General features: G+C 28.5%; 3 protein-coding genes across 3 annotated transcripts in view; 2 read left to right on the forward strand and 1 right to left on the reverse strand.

Annotated features, from left to right (window-relative positions):
• Positions 1 to 8,321, forward strand: part of LOC106684443 (potassium channel subfamily K member 6) — a 34,100-nt gene extending 25,779 nt beyond the window's left edge. Inside the window, exons 2-5 of the mRNA XM_014426533.3 lie at positions 3,562 to 3,702; positions 4,495 to 4,667; positions 5,749 to 5,974; positions 7,943 to 8,321. Coding sequence (XP_014282019.1) covers positions 3,562 to 3,702; positions 4,495 to 4,667; positions 5,749 to 5,974; positions 7,943 to 8,166 — 764 coding nt within the window. The 3' untranslated portion in view covers positions 8,167 to 8,321. The remainder of the gene's footprint in view (positions 1 to 3,561; positions 3,703 to 4,494; positions 4,668 to 5,748; positions 5,975 to 7,942) is intronic.
• A 4,652-nt stretch (positions 8,322 to 12,973) lies between these two features.
• Positions 12,974 to 16,048, reverse strand: LOC106684428 (aurora kinase). The gene is made up of 2 exons (XM_014426508.3): positions 14,672 to 16,048; positions 12,974 to 13,821 (listed from the first exon to the last, which is right to left on the reverse strand). Exon 1 carries the CDS (start codon positions 15,789 to 15,791, stop codon positions 14,931 to 14,933), a length of 861 nt encoding a protein of 286 aa, XP_014281994.1. The 5' UTR covers positions 15,792 to 16,048; the 3' UTR covers positions 12,974 to 13,821; positions 14,672 to 14,930.
• A 120-nt stretch (positions 16,049 to 16,168) lies between these two features.
• Positions 16,169 to 17,961, forward strand: part of RpL13A (ribosomal protein L13A) — a 7,189-nt gene continuing 5,396 nt past the window's right edge. Inside the window, exons 1-2 of the mRNA XM_014426509.2 lie at positions 16,169 to 16,312; positions 16,554 to 16,684. Of these exons, the coding sequence (XP_014281995.1) occupies positions 16,292 to 16,312; positions 16,554 to 16,684 (152 nt within the window). The 5' untranslated portion in view covers positions 16,169 to 16,291. The remainder of the gene's footprint in view (positions 16,313 to 16,553; positions 16,685 to 17,961) is intronic.

Consider the following 17,961-nt stretch of genomic DNA (forward strand, 5'->3'; position numbering starts at 1 on the left):
ATATATGGGCACCTTCTTTTAAGGTAGATTTAATATTCTAAAATTTAGCCCTAATAGACTCTCAACATTTATAGCACCAGAGATACAGTTTTCAAAACGAACATTTTTTTCCTAATTATGAGTAATCAACATCTTTTGATTATGGTATGCGTTATTTTGTCAAATAACATAGAAACAATAAGTTACACGATTCCATGATTTTTCAAAGCTAATTCACAAAATGTTGATTACTCATTATTTGGAAAAATCATTTATTTGTGAAAAATTGTTCCTCTGTAACCATTAGACATTCAGGTGTCTATTAGTACTTAAATTGAAGCTAGTTCAAATCTGTATCATAAATTACTTTATTATAATGATCTTTGTAGGAGAAGCAATTTCCATAATATTTGCCAAAACATATTCACAAAATATTGATTTTTCATCATTTAGAAAAAATATTTTGATTTATGACAAGCTGTATATCAGGAATTATTGAATTTACATATCTCTATTAGCACTTAAATTGAAGCTAGTTAAATGTACCATGTAGAATTTTATTTTAATAATCTGTGTAAGAGTAGCTGTTTCCATTGTACTTTCCAAAACAAATTTTCAAAATGTTGATTTTTTTTGTGATATCTATGGAAATATTTTTAAAAATTTTAAATATTGAAATTTCTTAATCATTGGTTCCCAATTGGTGGTCAGCAGCCCATAGGTGGCCTCTGAGAGCATTGGGATGGACTGAGGGAGCATGAAAAACACATATTTTTGGAAAGAATTATTGTTAAAATTATTTTATTAATTATCTTTCCTTATGTTATGGTGTCAGCTGGAAGGTTTTGACAGGCAATTGCATGAGTGACTCAAAATGCAGTTTTAAATAACTTAATTGTCAAATACTTTCCTATGGGAACCCTTTTTATTCCATGTCGAGATGGAGTATGTGTGTCTCAGAGACTTCTATGGGTTGGGATTCACTGGTCTAAATTATGGATATTAATAATATTTTTATCTCCATATTACTACTACTATTATTATTAAAATAAATAGTAATTTTTGTTGAACCTATGATTAGTATTTTTCTTTTTCTGTTGGCTCTACAGACCTTTTAGATCTTTTGCCGACCGAATCAGCCTTCTCCACGTATGCCTATCTTGGGCTACTGCTTTCCAGTTTTCTGTATGCAGCTCTTTCGCATCTTTGTTGATTCTGTCTATTCATCTGGTTTTTGGACACCTTCGTGGCCTTTTGCCTACTTTACTAGCATTCATAGTTGTGTAAAAGCATCCTGATGGATTATTAAGAGAAACATGTCCCACCCATCTTAACGTCCTTGCCTTCATAACATGAGATATTGATTGACCACTCTCTACAAGCAGTTCACTGTTAGTACTTCTCCTCCATGTGTTAAGGCTCTGATCTAAGATCGCTCCTGTAATTGTACAGAGGACTTTCCATTTAAATCTCTGGATTTTGTTTTCTGGGGTACCTGTAAGAGCCCAGGTCTCACAACCGTATATCAGAGCTGGCTTTATACGTTTTATACTGGCATTATACACCCTTAGTTTCAGATTTTTAGAGTATATGATTAGTATATTAGAAAAATTGTTAAATATCTTAAATATATTGTATATCTTCCTGTTTCCTCATAAAATATAGCCATTTTTCTTTTATTCTTATGAAAGTAGTACTGAACTTATATATTTGCTTTAAAAAGACAACATTAAATGTGGTTAAACTTATTATATTATTTGTATACAATTAGCAACTTATTATTCTTTTTATTATGCTTTTTGTTAATACAAATCGAGAAATTTTAAATTTATGGATATTGTATGTAATTTTGATTTCCTATTGCTACGCTTGAAGATAAAACAATTCATTTTTAACAGGATATGTTTTTGTCCCAGAATGCATTATAAAACTAGTTTGAAGACTGCATGGGTGGATGATGGGAAGGAGATAGTAGAACTATTGGGATGATAAGAGGCTGCTATGGACAATACTCCCTTATCACCTTCATTGAGCAGCTCCACTGTCCTGTGGAGCCTGTCAGCCAGCTCCCTTCCTAACTGCCCCCATCGCCAGTCCATTACCATAACTATCTCAATTTCTAAAATTATAACTTCATTTATGATTTTAAATGATATTGAATCTCATTAAATATTCTTAATATGATAATTCTTATAATATGGTAACTAACAAAATAAATTAAATATTATCATTATATTCAGTTCCAAACTTTCAACAGTACTTTGAACTCAGGAAGAAATTATTTGACTCTTAATTTAATTTAGCTAGAATCTAAATTAAACCCAAATGACACATTTGATCGCCTATCTTGCTCAATGACAATATTGCCCATAATAGTGTAGTTTTCCAGTTTCCTCTTGTTTTCTGATTTAAAACAAAAGCTTAACTGATTTTTCTGCCTAGTACACACTACTAAAAATAGTATAAATTATTTTCAATTTTACTTCTTACTCTCTTTTGAATTATATAATTTTAGAAATCACTTCTCTATTTATTTAATTTTACCTACATATTTTTATGTTTCCCAATTATCATGTATATCTTTCACTTTCCCATAGTTCTCATTATGTTAATTTCAATTTTTTCACTATTTACAAAAAGCATTGTTTGATTTTTAATGTTTTTTTGTTTTTTTTATATATTATATTTATTTTCTTTTAGTATCATTTGTTATCATCTTAATTTCTTGTGATACTATTTCTTATGGTTTTTATCTCTTTTTTTTTTTTTTTGTTTCCAGCCCTGATGAAGGTCTGAAATTTAATTATTTGTGTTTATTATTACTGACCACACCCCTGACCAAATTTTCCTCACATTGAATCTGCAGTCAACCATAAACACTTCATTATAAAAGTATAGCAGTCTTCCCATGTAAAAATTATTTTCTTCAATAAATATAAATTAGAGTGAAACTTATCATTCACAAGACCATACTCAAACTTATCTAAACCTTTACAATTGAATGTTAAATAACAACTAACACTAATCTATACCAGATACATCTAAACTAAAGCCCTCAGAGCTATAGCCACTATGCACATCCAATTACATTACTTCCTTGATATCATATTTTCCAAGACTGGATCCAAACTTTCCCGAACCACCTTCCCTAAATCCATAAACTGTTGGTTCTAATCCTTGTGCAACTATTGTAAAATACAAAGATAATTAACTGAAATTCTCAATGATTTTAGTGGTTAGCTACTCAATTATTGTAGTTGTAAGACTGGACCTAAACTTGCCTGAACCACCTGCCCTAAATCCATAAACTGTTTGTACTACTCCTTGTGCAACTATTATAAAATACAATGATAATAAACTGAAATTTGCAATTATTTTAGTTGTTAGTTGTGTTTGAAACAATTTTTTTCTTAGCAAGTTTTGCATATCTTTAATTTTTAATAAACTTTTCAATCATGTTAACAGCATGGATTGCCTAGAAACAAATTGTATATATTTTTAAATAAATACACTCAATTGTAACTTTTTAGTATAATTAGTAATTGATCACCTTATTCTTCTTATTTTATTTTATTTTTTCAGATAGTGCTCTTGAAGATTTAATTCAGGAAGTTGTTAAAGCTAGCAATCGAGGAGTTTCTGCTGCAAATAATGTTTCCGGTGAACCAAACTGGAGTTTTGGACAATCTCTTTTTTTCTCAAGTACCATTGTTACAACTATTGGTATGTTCAAATAATAATCATTTCAGTTTTATTATATTTAGCTTAATACACATAAATATCCTTAATTAAAGGGATTAAAAACTCAAAAACATAAATATCATCAAAAGAGAGTGGTTCAGGAACAGAACAATCCCTACTTTTACAAATTGTTGGTAACATGGCTACAAACTCTAATTAGGTGTCATAATCTATCTTAATGCTCTATTGATAATACTATCATAATGCTCGTTTTATAGTAAGATATTGTAAAATTTCATCTAAACAAACCACAGCATTGAAAACACTTTTCATCAAAATTCTTTTTAAAAAAAAAATAAATAAATAAAATAAATTTTAAAAAGTGGTTCTCATATTTCATCAAAAAATGGAGATCATATCGCTCCTTTGCTTTATTAATTGTGGCATATCTAACAATAAAAAAGATTTGGTTTTATTTTGAAGTGAACATGTTCAAAAGATATTACCATAGGCATGAGTTTCTTTCTTTACAGTGATCCCTCTATAGACTGCTTCCAAGATAGTAAGGTTGACTGGCACAAAGTAACCACAGTCTGCTGTACAATCTATAGAGTACATCATATACAAAATTAAATTAAATTTTTTTTCATATCAGCCACTATTAAATTAAAGTAACGATGTTTTGATCCTGCCCTACACAAATTGAGGTTAATTGAAGTAATTATTTTAATCTTTTATTCACTTCTTTCTTAGTTCATTATTAAACTGTTTTGAATTTACTGTTTAAATCACGACTTCAGACAGTTTCATTCATTAATTATAATTTTGAAATAGGATATGGTAACGTAACTCCCCTGTCTCGAGAGGGTAAAATGTTCTGCATAGTTTATGCAATGATTGGGATACCTCTTACCCTGGTGCTACTTTCCGCGCTAGTCGATAGACTTATGATGTTCTCAACAGCCTTCTTGCAGTACTTAAACAGCCGTCTAGGACATCTTTATCAGGTAAACTTTTTATTAATATTTTGTCAATAGTCTGGATATGCCCAATAGGTAGTCACTTTGAGAAAAGCCACATGAATAAGGTGGTATAACTTAAATTTTTAAATTTTAACTGGCAAATAACTTACATTGCTTCATCTGAAAATAGAAGTTATTCATCTGACTTGTCTCCAAATTGTTGTTTGGGTTATTATTGTTTCTAAACAATAATATTCCATAATAAATAAATGTAAATTTGACATTTGTTTATACAGATAAACATGTAAAATTGGACATTATTTTTATATTGCGCTGGACAGTTTAATGAACAGTGGACAAAAACCTGAATTTTTAACCTTCAGTTTACATTAAGAAAATATTTGAGCAATTAAAATCGTATAAAAATAATATATAAATCTTAGTGATTAGTACTTTCTTAAGAAATGTATTTTTTGTTTATACAACTCCAATATGTTAACTTATGGTTCAGAAACTTGGGCAACCACCAAGGAAGACAGTGGAAAACTTCTGGCATTTGATTCTTTGGAGAATGTTTGATAAGGACTAGCTACCCCCACCGAAAGCATTTAGGAACTTTATTAACTCCTAAATCAAGGGATGTAGTTAACTTCATTAAGATTGCTCAGTGATGCTGGACAGGTCATATCTCCCAAATAGATAATTCCAGTATTTCCGGAATATTCATTTTAAAGGAACTGCACAGGACTAGAAAAGTAGGAAAACCTAAGGCAAGGTGGCTAGACAGAACAGAGTGCCTGTGGACTAAAGAAAGCTCTTATAACTGGACAGCAGCATCACAGGATTGAGCCTACTGGTGGAGGCATTTGAAGGTACCCCAGACCCTCCGATGGATTGTAAACATAGGACATATGATGGCATGACTCCTTGAATAAGAATTGCAAAAAACAAGAAAAGAAGACTTTTTGTTTAAGTCTTTTATAGATAATTTATGTTAAAACTGGTATAAATATATATTGTTTAATGTTATGGCTTAATATTTTGAAACTTAGTTTTTTTTTTTTGTTTACAGCTCTATTTCAGCCATTTTATAAATAAGTTAAGCTATTTCACATTTTGTTTTCAGCCTTTTAATATTCGAGTTCTGCATCTCATGGCAGTTGGAAGTATCCTGGTAATCTTCTGCATTATGATACCAGCATCAATTTTTGCTGCAATAGAACCAGAGTGGGACTTCCTTGACTCCCTGTACTATTGTTTTATATCACTAACAACAGTTGGCTTAGGTGACTACATTCCTGGTGATTTCCCCAATCAGCCCTACAGGCCATTTTATAAAATATTAACAACAGGTAGGTATATTTACATGAATTATTATTTAAATCTTAGTTATAAATTAAATATTTATAATTGGGTCCATCCATTTCAAGTGATCCAAATGATGTTGCTTTACAATTTTATAATGACATTATTTTCTGTTTATGAATAACTTACATTACTGGAAAGTCCAAAAATAATGATTTGAATTTTTTACCTTTTCCTTAAGTTTCAATTGCACCCAATTTAGTTTTTTAAGTACATGCAGTTTGTTGAGTGGGTTTACATTCACTTTAATTTTTTATAACTGGTGTAATCTAAGTTGATGGAACAAATATCATTTTGTTCAGGAAAGAATTAGCTAAATGTTATTAAATAAATATGTTTAAAATATTATGTTCTTTCAATATTCAATATAAAGTTCAGGAGATACTTGTTTAATGAAATAATGACCTAAAATAGTCATAATTCATCTCAAAAAGTGATATAAATTGCCAAATGTTCAATTTTTTAAGGTATATTACTCCAAGAAATAATCTTATCTCAACCTAATATTTTGTGGGTCTCTATGGTATAAATGAGTTATGATGTTGAGCTGTGAGGGGTTGGAATAGTCCTATGCCTTAAAGCTTAATATTTATTATACATCACTGGGTGAAGGTTCCAAGAGCCAGTGGATAGCACAGAAAATTTGGGTCATTCTGTTGCGAATCCCATGCATGTGGTGGGAAAATGGTCTGACAGCTTCTTCCTCATAGCACGCTTGTACCATAGGATCAAATATGAATTGATGAAGCTCTTTAGGTAAGGACTTTACCAGCTTTGAAGAAGTTTATTGCTCCAACACTTTTTAGAAGACCTAGTTGTAAATATTAGGGATGTTGTACAACATAAGTAATGATGGGAATAGCTCAGATTGTACCAAATTTTGATGGACTTGAAAGAGGTGATTGCTTCAGACTAGTGTAGGCAGGTCTGTCCTTTTCTGCACAATGCAAATCTGGACCGACACCTTCCCAGTACAGTCATACACCAGTAAAGCTATCAGGATACATTGAAAAAGGGCTCTGCTTGTTGCTTAAGCATTTTGTAATTTCTGATCATTGTGCTCTAAAATTATATTAAATTATATATATTGCATATATATATATATATATATATATATAATATTGCAATTTTTTTTTTTTTTTATAACAAACCCTAACAACCCACTATATATGAAATAATTTATACTTTAAATTATGTTTCCTTTTTTTTATATTTTATGAATCTAAAAAATTATATAGTTGCTTTGATTCTTCCATTTTTTGTCTGAAATAGTTAAAATTCAACATTTAACTAGGACTTTATTAAGTAATTTAAGTCAGAGTTAATTCTATCCAATTTTTTTTTTGTACATGATATCATTTAAGAACAATCGCACTTAATCCATTGTGATTCAATCGAATAATGGACCTAAAGGGAAGTTTTGAAAATTCGCTCACGTGTTTTTTAGGGTGCAAGTTACAAATTTCAACTTGTAAGTATATAAATATTTTTTTCTGCTTATAACTTGAAAACCATGTATTGTTTATTGATCAACTTATACTAAATTAAAGAAGAGAAAATTACTTGCAGTTTTAATTCTTTTATTTATTTTTTTTTTAAATTCATTTATTCTGTATATATATACTTCTCGAAAATATTTCAGGTCACAAACTTGAAATTATAATCAGCACCCCAAAAACATAAAAGATTCATTTTTAAAACTTCTTCAAAAATTTCCTCAGAGATCTTTTTCATTTCCCTCGTTGACTAGACTATAAGTGCATATGTTTAAAATAAAAATATTTTAATGTAGTATGTATATGTTAATGTATTTCATTTTTACAAGACTGTATTTTGAGAAGGGTCATAATTTATACAAATAACTTTTTATCATGATCGTTTTGTTATAGAATGTAGATATTTATTTAATTTTCTTTTATTTATTATTTATTGAAATCATTAATTATTTTTCACAGTTTACCTGTTAGTTGGTCTTACCTTCATGATGCTTTTGCTGACGATATACTATGAAATCCCAGAACTAAACCTTGGTATTTTGTTCCTAATGAGATCCGACGAACGAACAGGAGATCCTGAAAAAATGAGGTTATCAGCTCCAGCAACAACGAAGTACACAGAAGAAGAAAGCAAAGAAACTCCAAGTCCAGAAGACATAACGCCAGTTCACGCTAGACCTTAATGAGGATTTGTTTTATTGACTGTTGTTTTTGTTTAATAAACATTAAAAAACAAAAAAAAATCATTATGTGTAACCAGAGACCTGTAAATACCATCTAGTTTTCAAGTTGATAAATGTAATTTTTTTTATATATAAAAATATTTAAAAAATTGTGATCCCGTTTTGTCTTTCTTTTTTTTTAATTAAAAATTATTTTAAGCTGGTTAGTCTAGATCAAATTACTCGATTAAATTGTTTTAACTATTAATACTGCTCAAATTATTTTTATTGATTTAAATAATTCAGAAAAAATATGAATTGTTCATCTTACAAATAATGGGAACAAATTTATTTTAACTAGATTATGAAATATAATTTATACAATCTTATATATGTTTTATCTTGTCTATTGTAATAATAGTTATGGATTTTAAAATTATAGTTGTTGATAAATGGTATAATATTTAAGAATATATTGATTGATCTTCAAAAGATCAGATAAATGTAAATACAGATTATCATTTAGGACAAAGCATAATGTGTTTAAATATTAATGCAATACATTAAATTAAATACTGATTGTCAATTATTGTTTATAATGATTTATCTTAGTTTACTATGACTGTTTTTTGGTGGACAGTTAAAAAAATATTTATTTTATTTCATTTTATCATTTTAAATGTTTTTGAAGAATACGAAAGAAAGACAAAAGTTTTATATTTATTTTTCTCAAGTCTACCCACATCACAATTGAAACCAAGAGTTGTTTATTTGATGAAAAAATTTTGAAGTATTTTCTTTTTGGATGAATGTCTTATTTAGGGAATCAGTTCAAAGTAAATTTATCTCCTTAATACTCAACACTAATAAGATCAATTTAAAACTTCAAATTCAAAGTGCTCCTTAAAAACCCAGATTTATATCTGATGAAAACCCAGATTAAAATTTTTTTTTTTGTACAAATACTCTCCCTTACTACATATTTCATAGGTAAAAAATAAAAAATTATCATATTTTTTGGGGGATAAAAGTTAACCATTAATATAGCATGATAAAGTGGTTATAAATGAAAATAATCTTAATGGCCACGTACTTTGAATCTTTTCAAATAATTTATTTTTATTTGACTAACCTCAGAATACAAATTTTTAAGACTATTTCTAAATTCTAATATATCTTAATTAATAAATAATTCTAAATATCTTTTATAAATATCTAATTTTTCAATTTAACTTTATAAATATTGATTTTCTCCAATGCTCAGATTGATTATGCTCTTGTATTGGCCATTAATATAAATTCTTAACGTATTGGTTAACCACTAATGTTTTATTTTGGTATATAATTCAAATTATATTTTTTCGCCCAAGACCTCCGACTTTATAACTCTTTATGCTCTTTTAATTATTAAGTGTTTTTTTTTTTAAATAATAATAGTTCAAACAATTACAATTGCAATATGTCATTATTAGTTGCGCCTTATCTAATAATATATTTATTTTTCTTCGCTTGCAAGAAAAGTATTCATAGTTTGGAAACTCAACAGCCAAAGCTACGGGAATCGTGCCCGATTTGAATATGCAACGGGATCGGATAAAGTCAGTTTATGCTATATTATTTTATTCCCTTTTGTCAGAGATTGTCCGGAATAAAAGTAACAACACTCATAACAAAAAAAAAATCACACTAGTGTCCTTGATATAGAATGGGACAGCAAAGTTTGCCCGTCCGCTCGACAGGGGGCAAACAATGGTAGAACTGACAGGTGATGTTTTACAATGAGCTTGCTACTGGAGAAATAGCATGGGAGCCTTTGTAACGGCAGATGTACAGTCTGGTCAATTTCAAAAAAAATTTTAAATATATTTTAGTAAAAATATTAATCACTTTTTAACTATGTTTATTACTAGTAGAATACTATATATTTGTCACGAGATAAAAATAAAATTTTAAGTCAAATTCTTTCAATTCATGCAGAATATTGGGTTCCTTAATAAGTCCAAGAAGTCTTAAAGGAATTCCATTTGTGTGTGATACATTTAACTGATTCACAGTTAAATTCGCATATGATAACAGCAATCTCTCACACAATTATATGATGATTTAATTCAACTATGGCTTTCATTTTGTCATCATGAATTTCAGAAGGTCGATCAGAATATTGATCATCTTTCAGTGAAAAATCTCCAGACAGAATTTTTTTTAACTTTTAACTGTCACTTGTGTTAAACAAGTACCACTATAAACTTCACATATTTTTTGGGAGCCTTAGCCACTTTCTTGCCTTTATATAAATAAAAAAGTAAAATATGACGAAAATGCTTATTTGTGCACTCCAGGTTAAAACTGACAACTTTAAAATACATTATATGCAATTTGTTTCTATAGTCAATATAAAGGTATCAAATACCAAATCAAAAAAAAAAATTTAACATTCATCTAAGAATAATAAAACAAACGTAACGCTTTCTACTGGTGCAAATTAAAATTACTTTTGAATTGAATGATTATTAGTTGATTCTATGTGATGATGGTGGGAAGATTGTCCAGGTCGCAGTAAAAAAAAGAGACAAAAATAGCAGAAAATCTACTTTTAAGTAATGATGTTTCGAGAATGTCTCATTTTAGTTTCTAGACTCAACCCTGATGATGCACTACAAAGTGGTGCGAAATGTTGGTTACTAATTAAAAGTTTTTTCTGCTATTTTTGTACCTTTTTTTGACCGCCATCCAGAACATCTTCCTACAACTAAAATTACTTTTTTGCTAACCTTAGTTAACATTAGTATTATAAAGAACGCTAACTAGAGAATAAATAAGAAAAATATGTAGATGCATATACTCATTAAAGTCAATTTAATTTTATTCACAATTTTTCAAATAAAGTATTTTTCTATAATAACCTATGAATTAAAATTTAATTATTATTAACACAATTTTTGAAAGTACAGAAGATCCTTGTTTTTATGTCCTAATAAGGAATTAGATATCACAAGTTCAGAGAGTGTTAGTTAATTCCAAAGTATATAATAGAAAAAACTCTCAATATTAATTTAATTAATTTGTTAAGTAAAAACTAAAACGCAACATAAAATTTTGAGTCATTTATTTTCAAAAACAACCTAAATCATATTATTTGAACTGACCTAGAGCGGTGTGACACACATGGTTAATATATGATCAATTAAATTTATTAAGCCGATTTAATACAATATATAATAAAAATATCTTAAGGTATATGATTAAATTTAAGCATTTGTTTTATTTTGCTTAACTATGTTCTCTTACTTAGTACTTTATGTATTTATTTATTTGTGACACTCAGTAATCTGTAGAGCCAGTTAAGGGAGGTTCCACAGTAATAAAAATACCCAAAATTACACTCACAAGTTTTAAATTAAAACTATTCCAAAACCAGCTTTTTGGTATTACCTAAAAAATAAATATTTATTAGCTTATCTTTAAGCATTACAGACATTATATTAATATTAAAAAACGCTTGTTAATACAGTATTAAAACCTATAAAATAAAATAGAAGACTCCTCTACCCATGGGTTATACACTTAACTGTGTCATCAAATATCTATAACTTATAAACAGATACAATTTCATTACAGTATTTCAAAAATTAGAATCCAATGAACCTAAAAACATTTTTATTTTTACATTTATCTTTTAAAAAATTAAAATTAAACTAGAATTTTTTAAGGAGCAATTTTCATTGAGCCATCTTACTAATATTTTTTTTCATAACAGTTAATTTAAAAATAAAAATCACAAATTAAAAATTATTGTGATTTTTTTTAAAAATGAATAATGACTTATGACCTTAGCATTTCTATATTCCTTGCAAAAGAAAAACTTATTCCACAGCATTTATTCTAGGCAACAAGTGGTTTATACAATACATTTATAAAAAATACAGTCCAGCACCTTAACTGTGTAAGTTTTTTTTTATTTTGTTTTTTTTTCTGTTGGCTCTACAAACTTTGTAGACCTTTGGCCGCCCAAACCAGCCTATCTTGGGCTACTGCTTTCCAGTTAGCTGAATGTAGCTCTTTCGGATCTATGTTGATCTGTCCATCCATCTGGTTTTCGGCATCCCACATGGTCTCTTGTCTACTATACTAGCATTCATTATTGTGTAAAGGCGTCCTAATGGATTGCTTCGAGCCACATGTCCTGCCCATTTTAATGACCTTGCCTTATGAAATATTGACTGACCAGTCTTTGCAAGTAGTTCACTGTTAAGTTCTTCTCCTCTATGTGTTAAGGCTCTGATCCCAAATCGCTCCTGTAATTGTACGGAGGACTTTCTGTTCAAATTGTGCTTCCTAGAGTACCTGTTAGAGCCCAGGGCTTGTAGCCTCAACTGTTTAATTGCACAGGGATATTTACTCATAAGAAAAACTCTAAATTATTTATATAATGGATTTGAGGTGAAGTTAATTAGAAAGAATAGTTTTAATCGAGGATAATCTGATTTAAAGTCTTTAAATTTTGAACCTTTTTATTGAAGTCACTACTAATTGACAATAGTAGGAAGGTGTTATGTCAAAAATACATGGATTAAGAAAAAATAAATTAAATGATTTTTTTGTTCCTATTTTAGAATGGAAAAATCAATCTTTAACTTTTTATAACTACCCAGATCAAGGTTTAGAAAAATTAAGCAGTGTACCATGTGGAAAGGAATATTTAAAATATTCTTCCAAGCATAAAGTCACATAATAACTTTATCCACTCGTCTTAAATTATGAATGTATGATTTTTTTCACCATAAAGTAAAAAGTACTAATGCATGAAAGGATAAAAAAAAAAAAAATGCACAGATAATAAATATTTTTATTATCACCCATATAACTTAGCAGTAAGCAGGTACAATCATTCTGTTATTAAAATTTTGAACACTTGTGGACATTCTTATGTACCTCTTAATATACTTTTTATAGAAAAATAATTTCAATATCTTATAAAATATTTATAATCATAGTACACATACATAACAATAATGAAATCATCTTCATTTGAAATACTTAAAGTTATGGGATATTATTCTTATAAAAAAAAATAACAGAAAAATAAATTAAGTTTTGGGTATTTTATATCATAATTCTTTCTGTATAGAAGAATTAAACAGATCTAAATCATAGATATGACAGCAATGTGAGTTTATACAAATAATTACTTAATCATTACTTCCTTTAAAAACTAAAATATTGGTAAAGTAAATCCACAAACATTAACTGTTTACTTCTATTCCAAATCAAACATTAAACTATTTGTTAATAAAACTAATATTTTCAGCATCAAGTACTATGAAGTAACAAGTATCCATACTAACAGTGAATATAAAAGTAAAACCTTAAAATCAAAACCTAGGAGAACTTTTAAAATATTTAACACCTCAATCATGATAATTATTGTTCTTTTACTTCAAGTTTGTTTTGGCCAAAAATTAGATGATTTTAATTTATGTTGGATTCATCTAATTCTTCATAAATCATGAGAAATTAGAAGTTCACACAAGAAGCACACTTTAGGTCTGATGAACATTACCTTGTCACCCACAATTAGTATGGATATAATTACAAAATATACACCTATGCATTAAATACAGAAGGGTCTCGATCCCAGGCTTAATCCATGTCCCTTCTTTATTACTAAGAATAAGCCTTAAAAAAAAAAATAATGATGCATAAACAAAACAGGCATCAATATAATATTAAATAACTTAGATAATTTTCTTCTTTTTTTTCTTAACATCAGTAAATAAAATATATACAAAAATAAATAAATAAACATACAAATATATCATAGAAGTTTCATATAATTAACTGCTTTATACAATAATAAACTATCTTTATTTATTATACAGCAGGAAAGGAATTTAAATCCTAATAAATAAATAGATAAAACATATGTATATATTCATCTAAAATATAGATGAAATGAATACACGATCCAGAGAGAAATTAGTGCTAATTATGATTTACAGAACAATAACTGCTAATAAATTAATTCACCAGATAACAAGGGGAAGGAGGGATTAAATACATCAATTAATAAAAGTATTTCAACCATCGAAAGAAAACAATGCAATAAGAAATTGAGCTGTAATAATTATCAAGTCCAAAAAAATCTTAATAACAATTTTTAAAAAATCAATGTATCATCTCAGAGATATCGCAAAAAAATTAAACAGATATCCTAAAAAATTATGGCCGAGAGATTTCTCTAGAATGATGCAGTGAATTTATTTTTTAATATAAAAATTTGTATAGTTGATTTTTAAAACTTACAACGTATCACAGTTTAAGCGATGCTACAAGGTGGCTTTAATTTAAAAAATACTAAATAATTATCTTATTCTTTAAATTATTCAACATGCTCCCTTAAAATTAAATTCAAGCCTAATAAAATCAACAGTGATAATCCTGTTTGTACCAATATTATGACTATGACTAGCATGTAGATATACACATTTCTTTTTTTTTAAAAATAAATTTCATCAAAAATACTTACATATTACCTCTCTAATCATGTTCTGTAGTGGATTATAACCTGACACCATAAATTTATAGTATTTATGCGAATTTAGGATTTTATATAAATTGAAAATGATCCATTGAAGGTTTAGTTATTACTTGTCTTGAGCAGAATCAGATCCAACTAAAGCAATAATAATAATAGGGTAGGTTATACTCCACACCAGAACATGGTATATGGGATAGAATATAAGTACCTATTAAATATATAAAATATTGCTTATATTTCAAGTTATTTACTGATTACTAATTACATCAAAATTTTGTCTTATCCATAAATGTGACATGGCATCCTCTAAAGACATCCTATGTTCAGGTTGGTATTTGACCAACTTAGAAATAAAATCCTGTGCTTCTTCTGTCACTATTTTGGGAAATCTAATGTCTACCTCTAATATACGTTGAACAGTTGTTTCCCTTCGTTTGCTGGCAAACAAGCTTCTACCGACTAGAAGTTCAAAACACAAAACTCCTAAACTCCAATGATCTACTTTTTCATTATATGGTTCTCCCTTCAACAGTTCTGGTGCCAGATAATCTCGTGTCCCACACAGACACCCCCTACTGTTTAAAGCACTAGAATCTGAAGGCCAAGCCAATCCAAAATCAGAGAGTTTCACATTACCACGAGAATCTAGCAGAATATTTTCAGGTTTGACATCACCATGGAAGAAATATAAATCATGACAGTATTTCAAGGCATCGGCAGTTTGATAAATATACTTAGCAGCCAAATCTTCAGTAAACCTTTTATACTTCTGTTGACGCATGTTATTGTATAATGAACCTCTACGGGCAAATTCTAAAATTAAATACAGAGAAGTAGAGTCGTGGAAATAGGTGTACATTCTGATGATATTTGGATGTCTCAGCATAGAATGAAAATAAATTTCATAAAAGATTTGCTGATGAAGAATTTGCTCTTTAATATGTTCTTTCTCAATAATTTTTACAGCCACTAATAATCTTGTTTTCTTTTCTTGGGCCAAGTAAACACGTCCAAACTTACCACTTCCTATTACTGAACCTAATTCAAAATCAGATATTTCAAATGTTTTAGGAGGACCTTTAGATTCTTTGTTATTCTTTGATTCCATACTTTTTCTCTGCTTATATTAAAGCTGATTGTTAACTAAATATGATTTACATTCAACTTCTCTTCAGTTCACAATAACTTTCCACTCACCATAACTTTCATTTCATCATGCTATCATCACTTTTTTATAGATTTTATCACTTTCATTAAAAATGATTGTCCATAATACGTATTAATAAAATACATTAAAAAACTACCTTATTTAAACAAAACATTGACAACTTTCAACTGCCACAGGTACAAACATATATAACCTATTCAAATTATCCCCTTCAAAATAAAATTTGAACAGTTATGTTGATTTTGATATATTATTAGACAAATTAAAACCATCATAGAATAATTTCATAAAAATTACTGATTAAAATTTAGTATTGTAAAATAAATTTACTTCAAATATTATTATGTAAAGAGAATGTTAAATCAATCTCAAAATCGTAAAGGCGTTGGCTCTAGAAGCTCCAGTGCAGTGCTTTTAGGAACCCTTCCATTTTAAGTGAAATGACGGGGTTTTCGGACAAGGTTGGTTCACATTTTTAGTTACTTATTTCAATCTAAATCATGCTTATTTTCATCCAAATTAACCAACTTGTTTCCTAATTACAGTTTGTTTAGTTGTTTTGATGCTTTATAGTTAAATCGGTTTTAATATTCATACACGTGGTCGTGTTGTAGTAACTTAGAATCATTTTCGCGCTTAACTTTATTTTCTTCAGGTGAATGAGTGGATAAGATTATTGATCAATTTTTGTTTCTGTTCTAGCCCATCTTAATTGATGGTAAAGGCCACCTTTTGGGCCGACTTTCAGCTATTGTAGCAAAAGCTGCTTTGAATGGCAACAGGGTAGTTGTTGTAAGGACTGAGCAAATAAATATTTCAGGAAACTTCTTCAGGTATGGGGTTTTTGATTTAATTATAATAATATATTTGTAGAAATAAGTTAACTATCCTACAGGAATTGGCTATTAAACTTTTGGTACTAAACTTAATTTGGTGAGATATAATTTAACTAAAACTGGTAAGGTAGGGCCTTCTAGGCCCAAAACATTTTCTAGTTTATGTTATTATCATTCCTTACTCCTTTTATTAGTTTCTAAACCAAAAGATTTTTAAATAGAGAACTATATTTTTCCTTACTAACTTTTTTAGCTTACTCTAATGTATCAATTACTTGTTTTTAACCTGTACTCTTTTAAAACTGCATCCTTTTAATGTTTCGATACTTAATTTCTACTTCCTGTTCAGTGTTGAATCAGATATTGTTCCCTCATCTTTTTTTTTTTGGCACCTTTTTTTGCTGCATTAGAAATAACTGAGTTTATACCTTTTTACGAAAATTGAGTCGTTTTGTAACATTAGTGCTAATTTAAAAAAATTCTTTTACCTTCTGTTTGAATTACATATATGTGTCGCATCTCTTACTGTATCCTGATCCTGTTCTCTGCCATCTGTTTTATATCTGTGTTTACTTCTTACAACTAGTTAACAATCCAAGTTTACATCTAGCTCCCTAATGACCACATAGTGTTAAAACTTATATATTAGAGTATGGTCTATCTGGTTGTAAATACCTCCTTTGTAATACACATAAGCTTCTAAATAGTTAGATGTGGAAAAAGAGTGGACAGTATTCTGAGACCTAGGGTTACTTTGAACTTTATTATCCTTAGAGAAAGGATGTTATGATTATCTTATGTTGAGTTGTGCAGACTATGACTTCCAATAGTGTGTTTAAACTTTGCTTCCATTCCAAGTTGTGTTACAACCACCAAGCACATTTTATGATAGTTGAGCTTGAATCAAACCTAAGAGTGTGAACCATAATACAATCAAACCTAAGAGTGTGAACCATAATACATTAATAACAATTTTTCAGAAAACAGCGTATTACGCCGAGTTTGATTAAACCCATTAATATTATGATATAATTTTCCATTTTTAGGAACTAAATATTAAAAAATAATTGTTTTTAAGAAAACATGATTTCAATTGATGTATGTTAGATTCTTTAAAACGTTTTAAGAATACTTTGTAGCCAAAAAAAAAAAATTTTAAATATATGAAGGTCAGGAGTGTGGTCAATAGAGAATTAATATTGTTAACAACTATTTTTGTTCTCTTTTAACCACACCCCTGACCATCTTCATAATTTGAAATTATATGGTCAACT

This window comes from Halyomorpha halys, unplaced genomic scaffold (assembly GCF_000696795.3).
Source record: "Halyomorpha halys isolate HHAL.00 unplaced genomic scaffold, Hhal_1.1 Scaffold582.1, whole genome shotgun sequence".
NCBI lineage: Eukaryota > Metazoa > Arthropoda > Insecta > Hemiptera > Pentatomidae > Halyomorpha > Halyomorpha halys.

What these genes read in the sequence shown, in the direction of transcription:
- LOC106684428 (XM_014426508.3), bottom strand. Translation starts at nt 15,791, where the DNA reads ATGGAATCAAAGAATAACAAAGAATCTAAAGGTCCTCCTAAAACATTT.